Source organism: Choloepus didactylus, chromosome 4 (assembly GCF_015220235.1).
Source record: "Choloepus didactylus isolate mChoDid1 chromosome 4, mChoDid1.pri, whole genome shotgun sequence".
In the NCBI taxonomy this organism is placed as follows: Eukaryota; Metazoa; Chordata; class Mammalia; order Pilosa; family Megalonychidae; genus Choloepus; species Choloepus didactylus.
This window is the reverse complement of record NC_051310.1, coordinates 39,034,654-39,054,760: the sequence shown is the minus strand read 5'-3', so window position 1 is coordinate 39,054,760 and position 20,107 is coordinate 39,034,654. Positions and strand designations below refer to the sequence as shown.

General features: G+C 38.7%; 2 protein-coding genes across 6 annotated transcripts in view; one reads left to right on the top strand and one right to left on the bottom strand.

Annotated features, from left to right (window-relative positions):
- The window catches only part of SIPA1L1 (signal induced proliferation associated 1 like 1), a 394,723-nt gene that overhangs the window by 5,575 nt on the left and 369,041 nt on the right, over positions 1-20,107 (top strand). The gene's annotated exons all lie outside the window — the stretch shown is intronic.
- Positions 931-5,025, bottom strand: LOC119532599 (insulin-like growth factor 2 mRNA-binding protein 3). Its single transcript, XM_037835033.1, has 2 exons — positions 5,000-5,025; positions 931-2,511 (listed from the first exon to the last, which is right to left on the bottom strand). The coding sequence occupies exons 1-2, from the start codon at positions 5,023-5,025 to the stop codon at positions 1,167-1,169; spliced, it is 1,371 nt and encodes a 456-aa protein (XP_037690961.1). The 3' UTR covers positions 931-1,166.

Genomic DNA, 20,107 nt, shown 5'->3' with positions numbered 1-20,107 from the left:
TGTGGGCTTCATAAAGCATTTATTTGGGGGCTTACTCATAAAGTGTAGATGTGTACTGGCAAACTAAGCATCCCATAAGACCAGCTGAAGCTTACTTTTTGCCAGTTTTAAAATTCACAGGGGCTTCATCTCTTCATTGATGCACTATAGTCAAAAAGCACAAAGCATTTATGCACTCAGTCACATAGCCAAACAAAAATACTCAAGTCTCCTGAAGCCATTTGAACTAGCCATTCTAAAACCTCCTGCGTGACTCTGCTCTGTTAGTACCATCAAAAACTTTCCCTACCATAAACGAAAAATGAATGGTATTGCTGCTCTCCAAGTATAGGCACTGCTCCATATCTTTGAACGTTTATTGGATTTTCCAACTAATAACTGTGTCAAAAGCCTCAAACAGCCTGAAATTATTTTTCTAAGTTTATTGTCACCAGCCAGAATAAAATTCTTTCCTTGGTTATTTGCCTGTTAGCTGGTAGCTGATTAAATTTTAATTTTTTTTTTAAACAAAGGTTGGACTTTTTCTTTATAAAGTATATAAAATTTTCAAAAAGAAAATTGTTTTTCATTGCATTACTGAATACCTGAGGTAGTTGAATAAAAATGCACATTTAATACCCCTGCCAACACCATTCAGCACTTCCCTTAGGTTATTCATTTTAGTGTTAGATAAAAATAAAACCAAGAATAATTTTTCTATGCTAGTGGCTTAACATTTAAGTTCCTGTGATAATTCTATTCTGATCCAATTTTAACAATTGGACTTAGGAGCAATGCATTTTAATTTACTTATCTGATGAACTTAGTGAAAGCATTGTTAAACCAATCTCTGGCATTATTGGCAGAATATTAAGAAAAAATTAGACTATTTGTTACACCACGAGAACACAAAAGGGAAGTGCAGAGCTGTTCTCTCTCCCTCCCCCCTTATTTTTTTTTTTTTTTTTTTTTTTTTTAAAGCTGGGTGTCACACATTTCAGAGAGCATAAAGTATACATTCTCACAGAGGCAGGAGTTCAAAAGTTGCCTGGTCCTCAAAGAAACGACTGGCTAGGTAAAAACTTGTGCATGTGTTTCTGGATATAGGGGTTCAGCACCCGTCTGTTGGTTAAGCATTCTGTCTTTGGTTTGGCATCTGCCTCTGTGGTGGGCTGTTTCCTGAGCCTTTATTTCCGTCTTGACTGAGGTGGTCCACTTTGCAGAGCCTTCTGCTGTTGATGCTGCTTTACCTGAGTCAGAATTTCCTGAATTTTTCTCTGGGCAACCTGGCAAGCATAAAAGTGACCAGTTATTTTGACAACCACTTGGTCATTCTCATCAGGCGTCTGGTCACGAGGGACAACAACTTCTGCACTTGACAAATTCTGGAGCTCATTCACCGTTTTGCCTCCTTTTCCAATAACTCTGCCAGCAGCAAAGGATGGCACTCTGATATGCGCTTCAAGTTTCACCTCTTCTTTAGGACTAACAAAGTTTTCTTCTTTAATTTTTCCATAAATTCTTCCCTGAGCCTTGAACTGAGCCTCTGGAGGTCCAGTGATAATCACCATCCTCACTTTAGCATCTGGTGCTTCAGCCGGAGCGATCTTAATAGAAGCTCCTGCAAAGCGAGAAAGCTGTTTGATGTGCTGCCCCTGCTTGCCAATAATGGCGCCGACTGATAGGGCTGGGATAAACAGATGAACAGTCTCTGTTTCTGATTGCTCAAACTGTGGGTAAGGAGGAGTCATAGCTGAAGGGGGCCCTGAGGTGGGAGGTGGTATCCCTGAAGTGGGTGGAAACAGACCCAAGGCATTCAGATTTAATCCAGGAATTAAATGTGCTTGAAGGTTCATAGAAGCAATATCATTTTCATAAGACTCCCTGATTTTCTTCATTATCTCCTCCTCGGCTTTGGCACATGTTTCAACATTGCCTTTAACTGTAATAGTGCGTTCCGGATTATAGAGCGTCAATTCCTGCAATGGAGATATCGTGATTTTAGTGTCTGTGTCCTGCTCAATCTTTTTCAGGTTTCTTCCTTCCTTACCAATAAGTCGGCCTACAAAGTTATTATGGGCTAAAATCTTCAAGGGAATCTCTTCTGTGAATTTTATATCTTGAGCTTCCTTATGCATAATCTCTAGAATAGATTTACAAGCTGCAGAGGTGCCTTCAGGTGTAGAGAGGATAGTAATTGACTTCTCAGCAGCACCTGCATTCTCTTTACGATGAACATCGATCTTAGACTGGGTCTGTTTGGTGATGTTCCGAATGGTGGCACCTTCTTTTCCTATAATGGCTCCAACGAACTGGGTGGGAACCAGCAGACGCAGAGGCAAGTCACACGGTTTCTGCTTTGACACTGATCCGGGGGACCCCTGCCTCGATGAGCCCCTCTGCCCAAACCCTCGGCGACCTCGGGGCTGCTGCGAGGGGTTCTGCTGGGCAGCCATCTCATCAGGGATGTAGGCCACTTTCAATGCGAAGTTCTCTAACTGGAATCCATTCAGTTTTTCTAAAGCTCTCCCACTGTAAGTGAGGCGGAATATTTCGTATCTGAAGTTTCCGAATCCTTGGAGTGAAGCCAAGTCTTCATGTGGTGTATCTTTTATATTTACAACAGAAAGTGGAACACCATCAAAGATCTCCAATGCAATCTTCTCTTCATTCCAAATACTGGAGACCTCAAGCTCTTCAGAGAACTGCTATACTCTTCCCCCAACTGAGGGGTATCTGAATGCAGAAAAGCAACATTCCTTCCACATTCCCTTGAGACTCTCTGTTTTTCAAAGGTTATGTATAAATTAGGTATTCTTAGATGATAGCTTTATAATTACATTCATTTATTCTTTTGGTGGGCTTCTAATGAATTCTAGAGTGAGCCATAGAAACATGGAAAAGATCCATTTTGTTCTGGATCTCTTAATACATGGTTTGAGTGAGGGATGTAACATGACTGTGATTGGGTAAGAAAAACCATCAGGGTATATCCTTTGAGGGTGTGGGAAACTTTGCCAGTCCATATCTATTTTCTCTTTCTATTCTGGCCTTGGGAGAATAAAATAACCCCAGTTGCAAAGAGAACACGAGTATTTTCTTAAAGATCTAGGAAATGACATTTAATCAACATGGAGGAACCTCAGGGGCTTCTTTAGCTGGGCTTCTTTAAACAGCAGAACCTTGATGGATATGCCAAAAGTTGCAGCGAGGCTATTTCTCTTTGCCTCTGGAGGTTGGGGATTATAATTTTCAGCCTTTAGATTTCTAATTTGTTGCTTGTCATGTTGCACCAAGTTCTCGAGGACCTCTAATTAGGATTGTGGCATGTCTAACTTTAAATTGTGGTAAACAGGCCATTACATAATGTCAGAGTTCCCTTTTCCGGATTCAGAAGAGGCAGGAGGAATTCTTGTGGGTTGTTTGGATGCTTGTTGGAGAAATTTCATCTTGGGGAGGGAGAGTTGCTGATTTGAACAAACACAGAGTCACTCTTAGCAGTTCAGCTGCAGACTTAATTGGATTTCTTTTTTTTCCCCTCTTTCCTCCCCAGGCAAGGTTTAGGTTAAATGAATTTTACAGACTTGAAAGTTAATTTTGGTTATCCCTCTTCCCTATTCCGGAAACAAAGCCTTTACTAAAGCTACTAAAAGGTATAATCATTGATTGATTTTTGTGGTTCACTGTCTTGTTTCTTTTTATAATGAGTTCTGAATTTGTCCGAAGAAAGCTGCTGAGAAATATGAAGCAAAGGGCCTTATGGTAAATAATGTTCCAGTAAAGAAGACTTTTACTATGAGCTCCAGTATGTTTTACTTTGGCCCCTGTATTATGTTTCTGTAATTCATTTTCATCGTATTCTAAATTATTTGTCTAGATAGGAATTCTAGTTTGATACATTGTGAGCCCCTTGCAATGTTCCTTCAATAGTCTCTAGTTGCTAGAATTGATTGGCCATTCGTTTTTACAAATTTCTTTTCAGTTCTTGATGCTCCCAATCAGGTAAGCAGCTGATTAACTGAACTGTTCTATCCTATGCCCTGAAGAAGAGAATCTACTTATTAGCAGATGTCTATAAAATATATAAATATAGATTTAAAAGTTCTGACATTTTCACATCTGACCAGTTTTTATTGCTTTCTTTACCTTTGTGTACCTAGGAAAAAGTGGAAAGAAAGCCAGTATTTTCCCCTACTCTTGCAGGAAGCACAGGAGGTGTCTGTGACCAAACCATGCTGTGTATCATTCAAGGACTACAAAAACACATGTTCTTACCATAGAGATGAGGATTATCATGTAGTTGATTTAACAGTGCTTCTTAAAGACCCCAGAAGTTTCTTTTGGTATACTTTGCTGGAATCTAAGTTCTCAGTAACTTGGTATCTGATATGTAAAGAGAGTGTGCCATGTATATGTGTGTTTTTTGAGTGAGGTGCAGTTTGACTTCTGGCTTGCTCAGAATGCCCTCTTGGGAAGCCTGCTAGGAAGCCTTGCCCCGGCTGAGACTGAATGCGGTTCCAAACACTTGTCTTTTTTGCAGTTTGAGAAATGCCTGTGATTCTTCAAAGAGTCTCAGTGTTATTTTATTTTTAAAATTAGGATCTTAGAGTTGATTCTTTAAATAGGGAACAAGGTATAAAATTGATACCAAAATCATGTTTTAGTAGATAAGTTATAGGTTGTGGAGAGCTATTGGATTTGCAGAAAAGGCTTACTGAAAAAAAAAAAGAAAAGGAAAAACCAAAGGATTATACTACAATACAGTAAGCTGTAAACACCCTAAGGTGAACCGTGGACTATTGTTAATAGTACAATTATAAAAATGTTCTTTCATCAGTTGCAACAAATGTACCACAATAATGCAAGATATTAGTAATGGGGTGGTATGGGGGAACTCTGTATTTTATACATGATTTTTCTGTAAACCTACAACTTCTCTAATTAAAAAAAAAGGAAGTCAAAGAATTCTGGATCCACCTTAATTAAAAAAAAATTTCAAGAACCTCAGCCTAATAATTACTTTTGGTCAGGAGTTCTGAAGGCCATGTTAGGCATTTTCAAGGTAGTGTTTAAAATAGTATTTTCAGCAGGTTGGGAAGTGTGTGTGTGTTTGGGGTAACAGTATTTGGGTAGAGAGTAGAGAATTACAGTGAACTCTGGGGTTTTCTCCAACAGAGCATGCTGCCTATTGAGGTGGATAGACGGTTTGAAGATGCTCAGTGTTTGATTCTATTACGTTTCTCCCCCATCCAGTTAGGTCTCAGTGACTGAGAATAAGGAAGACAGGTAGTGGACTTAAACCAGAACACAGCTGACTGGTGATTGCAGAAACTTCATTTTGGATGGGTGAAGAGGAGAACCTCTGAATCCTATATAGAGTCCCATTGATTAAAAAAAGATAACTTGGAAGAAATCTGGAAATGATTGCCAACAGCAAATAGGGTCAGAATGCTTGGACTCCTGCAAATAGAGGTAGAACATTAAATTCAGTTTGTTAATTGTGTGTTGGCACTTTCTTTTAAATTATGTTGTTCTAGGTTTTGAGTAATACAAAAGTGACATAAAATAGTTCAAAGAACTTTTCATGTTTTGAGAGGACTAGACACACTTAAAGAATGAGGTAAGATGATTTAAATGGCAAAATTTGTGTGAGGCTATCAGTTGCCATCCAGTATACTGAAAGCTGTGTGCCTACCACTTCCTAGCTTAAAAAGTGCTTTCACAAATACTGAGTCCAGTGACTTGGGAAAGCTTCAAGAAGGTGATGGAACTTTAACTGATCTTGAAGATTGGCTGTATCGTCAGGGGTACCCCAAATCATCCCTGTCATTTGTATTACAGTATGATAGGCAAGTCTTTAAGGAAAGCCTCTAACAGTAATCGCAAGATTTTTAGTGAGATTGGTTATTATAAAGAACTGTTACTTATGATATTTTTTCTTGACGCAGTACTATGTTTCCTGGTCCAACCCAGTGGTTTCTGGTTTTCCATATATAGTGCTTGAATAGGAGTGGGCTATAGTTGTAGGGACTGTTTTATTTTCTTGGATGCATAAAGAACAGAAAAGTAACCTGGCTAGATTGTATAGGAGAGAGATTGAAGCCAAAATAGCAAATTAAGTGACAGTGTTAGTAAGGCTACCTCAGTTATATTTTCTCACCTTCTTAGTAAAGCTGTGGGGTAATTTGGGTTGGGTATTTTACTTGAAGGGACTTTTTTTTTTTCTGAAGGACCTTTTGATAAAATTTTCATGGAGGGAAAATGTGGCATGCTTGCATATAGGAGGACTGCAGTAAAGATTTTGTTTGCAGGGTCACTAAGGAGTAACTTACCCATTTATTTCACAACTGTTACTGAGTCCCGCTGTAAGCTGGGGGATGGTGGATGCTTCATGTGAACGAGAGATACATGTTTTCTGTTTCATATACATGTGGTCATTTTTGATGTTCTGATTCTCTCATCTGGTTAGGTTTTTTTTTGTCAGAGGTTATCTGTTTTATTTCTGATGCAAAATGATTGCTTTGAACTTCTAAACAGTAGTCTGTTACGAAAATAGTCCTATATTGAATATTCTTTATGTAGAAGAAGCAGAGAACAGTAAACAATTTTGCTTTTTGGTTTCCAAGGAGATAGATCTTAGTGAGATTTATTTTCTCAAGTGCTTTTCTAAGTAAGAGAACTAAAGGAAACTGGCTTTAATGAATTTTGGTTGAGGTTTTCCTGAGGACCTAGAGAAGTTTTCAAATGTTGGTTTTCTCTACTCCCATGCCTGTTCTAAGAGAGGGTCAGAATGAGAATCTAGAAACCTAGTTGTGGCTAATCCTAGATTTTGCCATTAGTTGTAGTTTTTGGATCTTTATTATTGAGTGATTGATACATTCGTTTTTTCCTTCCTTCATTTAATAAATCTTATTGTTCACTCTTTATGTACCAAGTAATCTCTTCACATGTAAAAGGGAGAAGGTTGAGAGTTAAAACTAAGGTTCCTTTGAGGACTAATGTTAAAACTCTATGGATTTATTATTGTGATTTAGTTAGATTTAAGAGCTTTTTGTAGAAATTAGAATTGAAGAAAGAAGTTTATAGTTTTTGTTTTTAACTCTCAAACATTTTGGTGAGAAAATTCTGTAGTGGTGGATATAATTTTTTAAATTCAGCTTTATTGAGATACATTCGCAGACTATACAGTCTTCCACAGTGTACAATCAGTTGTTCACAGTACCATCATATAGTTGTGCATTCATCACTACAGTCCATTTTTGAACATTTTCATTACTCCAAAAAAAAAAAGGGATAAAAATACAAGTAAAAAAGAACACCCAAAACATCCCTCCTCCCCCGTTATTCATTTAATTTTTGCCTTCGTTTTTCTACTTATCTGTCCATACACTGGATAAAGGGAGGGTGAGCCACAAGGTTTTCACAGTCACACAATGTAAGCCATATAATTATACAATCATCTTCAAGAATCAAGGCTACTGGGTTGCAAGTCAACAGTTTTAGGTATTTCCTTCAACCTATTCCATTACACTAAAAACTACAAAGGGATATCTATATAATGCATGAGAATAACCTCCAGAATGACCTCTTGACTCCATTTGAAATCTCTCAGCCACTGAAATTTTATTTTCTTTGCCCTTTTGGTCAAGAAGGCTTTCACAATCCCACGATGCTGGGACCAGGCTTATCCCTGGGAGTCATGTCCCACATTGCCAGGGAGATTTACATGCATGGGAGTCATGTCCCATGTTGGGGGCAGGGTAGTGAGTTTACCTGCAGAGTTGGCTTAGGGAGAGAGGCCACATCTGAGCAACAAAAGAGGTTCTCTATGGGTGAATGACTCTTAGGCACAATTATAAATAGGCTTAGCTTCTTCTTTGCAGTAACAAACTTCATAAGGGCAAGCCCCAAGATCGAGGGCTCGTCTCTCTCTTTCTCTAACTAAGCCATCTTCGCAGGTGAACTCACTGCCCTCCCTCTTACGTGGGACCTGACTCCCAGGGGTGTAAATCTCCCTGGCTACACAGAATATAACTCCTGGGGATGAATCTGGACCCAGCATTGTGGGATTGAGAATATCTTCTTGACCAAAAGAGGGATGTGAAATGAAACAAAATAAAGGTTCGGTGGCTGAAAGATTCAGATGGAGTTGAGAGGTCACTCTGGTGGGCATTCTTTTTTTTTTTTTTATTTTGAAATAAATTCGAAGTTATAGGAACAGTTGCCAAAACAATACTAACCCCATACAAAGAATTCCATCATACCCTGACCCCCCTCCCCCGATAGCTCAATCCTCCAACCTTAACATGCTGTCACATCGCTATTTCTTTCCCTCCCTATCATCCATCATCTATTGCTCTGTCTTCTGAACATATGAGAGCTAGCTGCACACATCCTTGAACATACACTATAATTCACATATACACTTCCCATGAACAAGAACATTCTTTTATGCAATCCCATTAAGCGCAGCTACGAAGTACAAGAGATTCAACAATGATACAAAGCTTACATTCTATATTTCCTTTACCTTATGTCTCAACTGTGTCCCTTTGGGCCACCTGTCCTCTATCCTCCAATCCCATCCAAGTTCATCCTTGGCATTCAATCATCATCTATTTAGACTGTCTTTTTTTTATTTTTATTTTTTTTTTTTTTCAGTTGTGGAAACATATATACAGCCTAAATCTTCCCATTTCACCCCCTCTCTAGCCTTCCATTAGTGGGATTAATCACCTTTAGAAAGTTGTAATGCTCTTTCCCACCATCCATATCTAGAAATTTCCTTTCACCTCAAACAGCAACTCCACTCTCATTTCTTAACTCCCCATTGTCCCTTCCCCCATTTCTCTTAACCCAAACTCTACATTTCATCTCTATGGTTATATTCTCTGATAATTTCTTTGTGTTTGCTGTGGGGGTTAAAATTAACCTCTTAAATCCATAACAATCTTGTTTTTCTTTGATACCACCTTCACTTCAATAGGACACATAAACTATGTTCCTATACTCCTCCATTCCCCCACCTTTATATAGTTGTCTAAAATTACGTATTTTACATTGAGTTCAAAACCACTGATTTGTCATTAGAGTTTGTGTAATTTATATCATGTAGGAAGTAAATAGTGGAGTTACAATTCAAAAATTATTGACTTCTATTTGTATTCCATTGTGGTTGGAGAATGTGCTTTGAGTATATTCAGTTTTTTTTTTTTTTAATTTCTTGAGGCTTGTTTTATGTCCTAGCTTATGGTCCCTCCTGGAGAAAGGTCCGTGACCACTAGAGAAAAATGAGTGTCCTGGTACTATATATGTCTGTTAAAATTCTCTGTATCTCTTTCTCCTTTCTGTTGTTTCTCTGTTGGTAGGACTCTCTTTAGAATCTGAAGTAGGGCAGGTCTTTTATTGGCAAAGTCTCTCAGCATTTGTTTGTCTGTGAAAAAGTTAAGCTCTCCCTCGAATTTGAAGGAGAGTTTTGCTGGATAAAGTATACTTGGTTGGAAATTTTTCTCTCTCAGAATTTTAAATATGTCATGCCACTGCCTTCTTGCCTCCATGGTGGCCGCTGAGTAGTCACAGCTTAGTCTTATGTTGTTTCCTTTGTATGTGGTGAATTGCTTTTCTCTTGCTGCTTTCAGGACTTGCTCCTTCTCTTCAGTATTTGAGAGTCTGATCAGAATATGTCTCGGAGTGGGTTTATTTGGATTTATTCTATTTGGTGTTCGCTGGGCATTTATGCTTTGTGTATTTATATTGTGTAGAAGGTTTGGGAAGTTTTCCCCAACAATTTCTTTGAATACTCTTTCTAGACCTTTACCCTTCTCTTCCTCTTCTGGGACACCAATGAATCTTAAGTTTGGACGTTTTATTTTATGTATTGTTTCCCTGAGATCCGTTTCGTTTTTTTTCCCCATTCTTTCTTTTGTTCTTTCATTTTCTGTTCTGTGGACTTTTAGGACACTGAGATGTTGTTCAGCTTCCTCTAGTCTTGTATTGTGAAGATCCAGAGTCTTTTTAATTTGGCCCACAGTTTCTTTTATTTCCATGAGATCTTCTATTTTTTTATTTACTCTTGCAATGTCTTCTTTATGCTCTTCTAGGGTCTTCTTTATGTCGCTTATATCTTGGGCCATGGTCTTCTTGATGTCCTTTAAATCCTTTGCCATGTTTTCGTTCCTCAATTGTATTTCTTTGATTAATTCTGCGAGGAACTTTGTTTCTTCTGATAACTTGATTTGTGTGTTTGGAGTTGGAGTCTCCATATCCTCTGGTTTTATCATATGCATTGAGATTTTCTGTTGTTTTTGGCCTCTTGGCATTTGCTCTGCTCGACACGGTTCTTTCAATTTGTAAAAAAAAAACCTATCTAATTTTTCAGAAACACTGTTTGGTGATGTACACTTTCTCTAACTAACCAGCAGATGGCGTCTGTGAGTCACCTATACCTCTCAAGTCAGTTTTCCACCTTGTCCCTGCGGTGTGTGGGGAAATGATTCTTGTGGGGTCCAGCTGGAGAACTCAGCCTGGGTGTGTTGCTGGAGCCCTCCGCCCTGAATGCAGGTTGCTTGTATGGGTGGCCAGGGAGGAAGGACAGCCTCAATGTTCAAATCCCCCTGGTTCCTGGAGATTCATGGCCGCCGCAAAAGTCCAAGCCTTCATTTCATTTCAGTCCCAGCCCCTCTCTCTTGCTGTCCCACAAACCACCAGACTTGGCGTAGTGTCCCTGGGTTCTCCAAGCGGGTTCCCCCGCCCAGCCATGATCCTCCAGGACCTCTGCTGAGGGAATGCCGTGCTACGTCACCGGTGTGCACCATCCCTCAAGGGAAGCCCCGGGCCGCCAGGCCATGCCTGCTCGCTTTCAGCCTGATGCAAAAATGGCCGAACGGGGCGTCTCCACGTCCCCCTTCTTGCACAGTTCCTCCTTCCCAGCTCCGGGACAACTGGTGGGGCTCTGGGCTGTGGGCGCAGCCCCGGAAAGGAGTTTATCCAGCCCTCCTAGGAGCCAGCTGCTAGCCGCGGGGTTTCTTTCAGCTTCTGGCTCTCCCCTCTGTTCCCCCGGCCCCAGGGATATCTGCAGTGGGCTATCTTCCAGGCCAGACACTGAGAGGCCGGCCCAGCCCCCTCTTGCTGTGTTTTACTTCATGGTTTCCACAATCGCAGCTGCAGCCGCTCCTGGGTTTTTCCCTTTTATTTTTATTTTTTTATTGAAAGAGCCCGTCTGTCTCCAGACACCAAACCCTGGTTTCCCCAGATGGCCGCGCGGCTGCGGGACTTCCAGCCAGCTTACTCACTCGTTTCAGAATGCGGACTCCCAGTTTCACCAAGTATACAGCCCCTGGGAACTAGCAGAGCTCGTCCAGCTGGCACATCACTGTAACCGGTGTTCTGGGTCACTCTCTGGTCCTTATCTAGTGTTTCTCATGGAGGTGTTCCTTTACCCTGTCTCACCTAGCCGCCATCTTAGTTTCTCTGTGGTGGTCATTCTTACACACTATATAGATAAGTCTTCTTAGGTTTTAATGTATTGGAATAGCTAGATGTAAATACCTGAAACTATCAAACTCCAACCCAGTAACCTTAACTCTTGAAGACGATTGTATAACAGTGTAGCTTACAAGGGTTGACAGTGTGATTGTGAAAGCCTTGTGGATCGCACTCCCTTAATCTAGTGTATGGATGGATGAATAGATAAATGGGGTCAAAAACTTAATGAAAAATAAGGTGGAATGGGGCGGTGATTTGGCTGTTCTTTTTTTACTTTTATTTTTTCTTATTCTGATTCTTTCTGATGTAAGGAAAATGTTCAAAAATAGATTGAAGTGATGAATACATGACTATATGATGGTACTGTGAACAGTTGACTGTACACCATGGATGATTGTATGGTATGATTGTATGGTATGTGAATATTTCAATAAAACTGAATTTAATTAAAAAAAAAAAAAGGTCAAGGGCTTGGCTTCCTAAATTGGTAGTCCCCAAGGCTTGTGAGAATATCAGTAATTCCCCAGGTGGAAGAGTTTAATATTTTCACATTTGCCCCCAGTCTCTCAGGGGGCTTTCCAAGTACATTTTTATTTTCTGCCCAGATTACTTTGGGATGTATCAGGGCTTCACACTAACATGTACAATCCAACCAGATGTTACTCCCTATTGAAAGTTCCATGTAATTATGGTGGTTGAGTAAACTGACCATGCAAGTTAAATTATATAGTGTGCTATAGAAAATATAGATTTTGCACTAAATAAACATCTGTTCCTTTGGTTTCACACAGAAGTTGAAGTTTTAAAACACTCTCAATATCTCCTTTACCCTATTGTCTGATTTGCTTTAGTCCTAACCAAATCAACTTCATTCATATCTCTAATTGAAGTCTGAACTCTTTTCAGCTTTGTTAACAGTGGTTGTACGGGGCAATAACTGACATTTGTAACTGCTGAACTCTAACTCTAAGTCTCAGGTGTCACAACAGATACCTGAACTTCCAGGGACTGACCAGGTTATTCAGAAATAGCTTAGCATCTCAGAATTTAGAGATAACCATTACAACTCAGGAATAGATGTGACTGCTGTAAGAGCTTACAATCTAGGGACCTTTTCAATAAGCCTTCCCCTGATAACCTATGGTCTAAGATTCAGAATTTGGTCTAAGATTCAGAATTTGCACACTTCCCTTAGTCCGTATTATTGGGGTGTTATAATGTTTGTCTTTTCAGTTTCTAGTTTATTTCATGCAAAATGCCGTCCTCAAGATCCATTCACCTAGTTGCAGGCCTCATATCTTCATTCCTTCTTGCAGCATATATGCATACAGTATTCTATTGTATGCATACACCACAGTTCACCATTCTGTTCATCAGTCGATGTACCCTTAGGCCACCTCCATCCATTGCAAATCGTGGATACTGCCTCCATAAACACCAGTGTGCAAATGTCCATTCATATCCTGGCTCTCAGTTCTTTCAAGTATATATCCAGTAATGGGATAGCAGGACCTTATGGCATCCCCATACTTAGCTTTTGGTGTAACCACCACACTGCTCTCTAGGTGGGCTGCACAATTCTCCTTGCCTACCAATAGTGAATAGGTACATCCTTCTCCACATTTTCTCCAGCACTTGTATCCCTCTGTTTATTTTTTTCCCCTGTAATTTTATTGAGATATATTCAGGTGGATATAATTTTAGCATTAGTTTCACTGTAGTCTGAAAACAGTCAACATTTATGCTCAACTCTGAGAGTCTTTCTTTGTAATTTTGGTAGACAATTCTGAATCTAACATCCTAGAACCTCAATTCTTGTTTCAGATGACTGGTGTAGTGTCAGTGTGGGAGATTTAGAAATGCTTATTAGCCTTTTTTCATGTGCTCGTTTCTGAACCTTTTAAAGCTCTGGTCATTTATGTGTGGGGTAGTCTTGAGATGCGGTGACATGTCACTGAATGGAGAAGAGTCATGCTGAAGATCTGAGTACCAGTTCACAAATAAGAAGCTGACATTTGCCCATCTTGTCAAATATTGAGAGCATCTAGCATGAGTTTTTATAGCTTTATAAAATGATATTTTTATTTTAATTTGTTAGAAATTCAGCCTAGCATTGATTATGTGTTATAAGATTCAGTTATGCAAAGTAAAATTTAAGAATTTCCTCCCATGTGATTTGGTGGCTGTTGAAAATCTGGGCTCATTATTACTAAAGAACACTGGAAGAATTGTTCTTGTCCTGCCTGTACTCTGTACTATTTATGTGTCTTAGGTCATTCTTTTTTCATTTACTTATCAACACTATTTATCGAGCTGGTAGATGGTAGGTACTGTTCTCATCCTACACAGCAGTGAATAATGCTGAGTGAGATGGGAGCCACCTGGGGTTTTGTGTAAAGGATTTTGATCTGACATATTTTTAAAGGACAAGACTGTGTTGGGTGGAGAATAGGATGAAGGGAGACAAAGGTGGAAACAGGGAGATCTATATGGGGGTTCTTGAAATAATCTAGGTGAGATATAGTAATAGCAGCAGTGGGAGTGATGGGAAGTGGCCAGATTCTGGACATATTTCGGTAGGGTTAACGCGATTCACTGGTGGTTGAGATGTGTGGAGTGAGGAAGAATGGAGTCGAGAAGGACACCAAGATTTTTGGCCTGAGCAACTGGAATACTGGAGTTGCCTGTTTTGGTTTGCTAAAGCTGACGAAATGCCATATACCAGAAATGGACTGGCTTTTAACAATGGGGATTTATTAGCTTTCAAGTTTACAATTCTAATGCTATGAAAATGACCAAATTAAGGCATCAACAGGACGATACCTTCTCTGAAGACCAGTGACGTGGGAGCCTGGGCTCCTCTTTCACATGGGAAGGCACATGGCGATGTCTGCTTGTTCGTCTCTCCCAGGTTCCGTTGCTTCTAGCTTCTGGCTTTAGTGGCTTCCTCTCTCAGCTTCTGTGGGTGTGTCCTTGTCTCTCAGCTTCTCTTGGGCTTTTTCTGTGAGCTTCTCTAGGTTTTCTGTGTGTCCTCTACTCTCTTACAAAGGCCTCCAGTGAGAGGATTAAGACCCACCTTGAATGGGGTGGGTCACATCTCAATTGAAATAGCCTAATCAAAAGGTCCTACCATGGGAATGGATTAAAAGAACATGACCTTTTCTGGGGTACATACAACCTCCAAACTACCATAGTTCCATTTGTTGACACGAGAAAGACTGGAAGAGCAGGTTTGGGTGGGGAATTTAGAGTTGGTTTGTACATGTTAGGTATGAGATGCCAGTAGACAAGCAAGTAGACAGCTGGACGAGTTTATCAATCTTTGTGAGCTTCACTTTTCTCTTCTGTGAAATGGGGATAGTATCTGCCCTTCTCAGAATCCTTTGGATCAAATGAGAAAAACAAAGTTAAACCTTCTAAACCTATGTCCTGTAGTGGTGGCATTATTTCTGGCCAATAAACTGGTTACATCTTAGGTAATTTGTGGTCTCTTTTGAACTATTTCCAGAATGTATCATGGAAAGTTGACGTTTGCCCTCCAAAAGCTGGTTTCTTTCTGAGTGGGTAGAGAAGCTTTTCTGGTTTATAGGTTCTGCAGCAACTACATGGGACTATGGCACCAGACTTGCCTGCTAAAAAATAGCGGGAAGCTAAAGTAATTTTATTTAGGTGGGAGGATGGTTAAGTAGGAAAAATACCTATTTCCTTTTTCATTTTCTTTTTTATTTTAGGCTCCCAATAACTTAGATCAGTTAACAGATAGGATCAAATAGGTCAAATTTATTAGGGAGACACTTTACATATTTTCTCAATTCAGGAGACTATTTATATACTCCCTGGTTTTTTGATTGCTGAAACATTTTTTTTATAGGCAGGTTAAACATGTTAAATATGTATTTGAACCTACTGAATTAACATTTATTTAAGATCCAACTTAAAATGTTGAGAGCATAAGTCTTAAAATATTTTGATCAGTGGTATTTTTAAAAAGCAATTTTATTGAGATATATTCATACACCATATAATCCATCCAAAGTATACAATCAGTGGCTCACAGTATCATCATAAAATTGTGCATTCATCACCACAACGAATTTTAGAGCATTTTCATTATTCCAAAAAAAAAAGAAAAAAATGAAAATAAAAAAGAACACCCAACACATCTCATACCCTTTGTGCCCCTCATTATATGTTTGTTTTTTGTCTTTATTTTATTACTCATCTGCTCATACACTGGATAAAGGGAGTGTCAGGTACAAGGTTTTCACAATCACATGGTCCCACGATAAAAGCTGTGTAGTTATATAATCATCATCAAGAAGTAAGTGTACTGGATTACAGTTCAACAGTTTAAGGTATTTCCTTCTAGCTATTATAATAATGATCAGTGGTATTTTTAATTCACTAAATGTCTTTTGTTCAAGGTAGAAGGAAATAATTGTATCTTTGAAATGTGGCATTTGCTCTTATAAATTTATACTGTCCTGATAGTCGAAATGTTGCTTTAGGAACATCTTCAGTGAAGTGATGTGGTGATGTTCTTAGTTTTTCTAATCCGTAAGGCATTTTGAACAGAAATACTACTTCACTGCCCACCTAATTTTTTTTTTTTTGATTTGGCATTTTTTTTGTATAAGGCAAATGCTAGTGTTATGGGGGTTGCAAAGATAAGCATAACATAATCCTGTTAGTAACACACAAGCAGGGGGAAACTCTGCAAAGGCTTTATGGGTGGTGGCTTTTTTTTAGTTCTTTTTTATTGAGATATATTCACAAACTATACAGTGATATACAGTGTACAATCAGTTGTTCATGGAACCATTATGTAGTTGTGCATTCATCACCACGATTTTTGAACATTTTCATTGCCGCAAAAAAGAATAAGAATAAAAAAGTTAAAAAACACCCAAAAATATCCCCTGCCCCTATCCCTTCCTATTATTCATTTACTTTTTTTTTCATTTTCTGAATTTAATTTTTTAAATTCCATTTTATTGAGATATATTCACATACCATACAGTCATCCAAAGTGTACAATCAATTGTTCACAGTACCATCATATAGTCATGTATTCTTCACCCCAATCTATTTTTTGAACATTTTCCTTGTACCAGAAAAAGTGAAAATAAGAATAAAAAATAAAAGTAAAGAAGAACACCCAAATCTCCCCACCCTATTTTTCATTTAGTTTTTTTGTCCCCATTTTTTCCTACTCATCCATCCATACACTGGATAAAGGGATTGTGATCCCTAAGGCTTTCACAGTCACACTGTCACCTCTTGTAAGCTACATTGCTATACAGTTGTCTTCAGGAGTAAGGACTACTGGGTTGCAGTTTGATAGTTTCAGGTATTTACTTCTAGCTATTCCAATGCATTAAAACCTAAAAAGGGTTATCTATTTACTGCATAAGAATGCCCACCAGAATGACCTCTCAACTCCATTTGGAATCTCTGAGCCACTGAAGCTTTATTTTGCTTCATTTCACATCCCCCTTTTGGTCAAGAAGATGTTCTCAATCCCACGATGTTGGGTCCAAATTCATCCCCGGGAGTCATATCCTGTGTTGCCAGGAAGATTTACACCCCTGGGAGTCAGATCCCACATAGCGGGGAGGACTGCCCACCTAGTTTTGTTTTCAGTCAACATGGTTTGGGCATTTGCTGAGTGTGCCCATTGCAGGTGCTGATATGCAAAGAGAAGATTTATAAAGAGAAGGCACCCTTTGAGGGCCTGACACGTAGTGAATTATAACTACATGTCATAACTACAACATTTGTTCATAACTGTTGATGAATAACTGACAGTTGTTGGGAACACTAAGTAGGTATTCTAGGAGGTATTCTAGGAGGGAAGCAGGAACTATGTTTTTGGTAGATAGTGTGAAGGCAGAATTACTTTAGTTCTCTGCTATCTTGCAACAAGAGGGTGTCTCTATATGTTAGGGTTTTTGTAAGGTTTTCAAATTTGTAAAATAGTTTTAACCATTTGCCCAGTAATTGTTAAGTTACATGAGCTTTTGCTGTTCATTGAATTGGCTAATTATACAGTGTTTTATTTCAGCTTCTAAGGAACTGAACTGTAGGTATCGATTATTACATTACTTAATGTAATTGTGGGAAAAAAAACACCTTTGTCTTTCCTTTTGAAGTGCATATTGTCAAGTTTGGATCAAATGTAAGAAATAAGACTCATATATTAAGTCACTGTTTTCTCCATGCTTATTTTTTTTTCTTTCTAGAAGAAACACGACTTACCTGAGTCTTTCTGAAATATCTTTAAGTCTTCCCAAATCAGCTGATGGCTATTTATTTGAACTAGGTCATTTTTATTAGGGAGATAATCTCCAACAAGTTATAGTACCTATTTATGTAGTTGTAAGTTTTTTGTGTTTTGCTTTTTATAACTGCTTTATTGAGATGTAATTCACATATAATATAGTCCACCCATTTAAAGTGTAAAAATCAATAGTTTTTAGTATATTTATAGATATGTGCAACTATCATCACTTTTAGAACATTTTGACACCCCAAACTCCCTGTTTTTCTTTATCCCCCCTCTCTAGCCATCCCCTCCTTGGTCCACCAATCTGCTTTCTGTCTCCATAGATTTGGCTCTTGTGGACATTTTATTTACGTGGAATTATACAGTATGTGTCCATTTGACTGGCTTCTTTCAGTTACTGTAATGTTTTCAAGGTTCATCCATGTTGTTGTGTGTATCAGTATATCATTTCTTTTTATTGCCCAATAATATTCCATTATATGGACATATCACATTTTATTTATTGATAAGCAGTTGATGGACATTTGGTTGTTTCCACTTTTTGGCTATTATGAATAATGCTGCTATGAACATTATGTGGGCTTATTTTCATTTCTCTTGGATATATGTCTAGGAGTGTAGTTGCTGGGTCACTTGGAAATTGTTTAATTGTTTGAGGAACTGCCAAAATTTCCCACAGTGGCTGCATCATTTTATATTCCCACCAGCAATTAATGAGAGTTCTAACTTTTCCATATCCTCACCAACCTTATTGTCCATCTTTTTGATTATAGCCATCCTAATGGGTATGAAACTGGTATCCCATGGTTTTGATTTGCATTTCTCTAATGGTTAATGATGTTGAACATCTTTTTATGTGCTTATTGGTCATTTTGTGGCTCTTCTTTGGAGAAATGTCTATTCAGATCCTTGCCCATTTTTAAACCAGGTTGTCGTTTTATTATTGACTTGTAATATATTCTAGATACAAGTTCCATATCATATCTGATTTGCAGAATTTTTCTCCCATTGCGTAGATTTGTCTTTTCACTATCTTGAGGTATCCTTTAAGCACAAAAGTTTTTAATTTTGATGCTGTCCAGTTTATCTAGTTTTTCTTTTGTTTGTGCTTTTGGGGCCATATCTAACTCCTAAGTTTTTTGACTACTTTTATGCAGGTGAAATAGTTGTTTGAATGGGCTGAATTGTTAAACTTGAACAACCTGAATGACGTGGATCCTCTTGGTTTTCAAATCCATTGTGGGGATTCTCTGCTAGCTTCAGATTCTCAGCTGTGTCAAAGCACATTTCATTTTTTTCAAGCACTTTAGCTTTAGTGGTAATGTTACATATTTCAGATTCAAAACCAGATAGATTCAAAACCAGATATTCCCTGTCTGTTGACACTGAAACTACAGCCTGTGCTGGGACTGAAAATATAGAGAAAATAGCAAAACCACCAGCTACCATGTGTGTTTGTGGAGCAGGGAGGGAACTTTGAAGCTTTCATAAACAAAATAAAACCACCCTGGTACTAATCCACAGATGCACTCAGTACTTGCAATTGCAGTCACCCTGCCTTCCTTGCCTGGGTATTGCCCTCCTTTGCTTCTTCCTTGAATTGTTGTTCTTCCTTTTCTTTCAAAACTTAGACGTCATCTCTGATTCTTCCCTTTTACCTTTGGTCTGATCGGTGACTAAGCCTTGCCACTTTTTCCCCCTTGAATTATCTTTTTCAATGTTAACTCTTAGTTTGAGTGCCACCATCTTAGACCCTTGACCTTTTATAGCTAAGTGGCTGTAGTAGCCTCCAATCTGACCACCTTGACTGCTGCTGCCCCCAGCCTCCAGTTCATCATGTCCGTTATTCTTTCTAATGTACCACTTCTGTATATGTGCTAGTCTCACGCAACAAAAGTGGTTCTTGTACCTTGCCATATCAAGCTTGTACTCTTCTGCTTACTTTTATGACTTCTCTGTTGGGTCTCTCCTTTCCTGTTTATCTGATTTCTTCAGCCCTTTCAGGAATATGTCTCTGCCTTTATATGCTGGGTCTCTGTGCTCTTCTTTTCCCAACTATTCTGCTTTCCTTTCAGCCTTTGTTCATTTTTCAAATTTATTTCTGTTCAATTAAAAAAGTTTACAACATTTCAACACAAAAAAGAAAAAGAAAGTATGCAAAATCTAAGTTCCTCATTTATAGCTTTATCTCTCTTATCCCTTTCCCTGCATATCCTGTTCTTGATCAGTATCTTGTCTCCTTTATCCTCTTTTATCCAATACTGCCCCTTGAGCTCTAGTTTTTTCAGTATCTGTCTCATTCTTCAAGGTCATCTCTTTCATTGATGTCTTTTTGATTACTGTAACCCTGATTTCTCT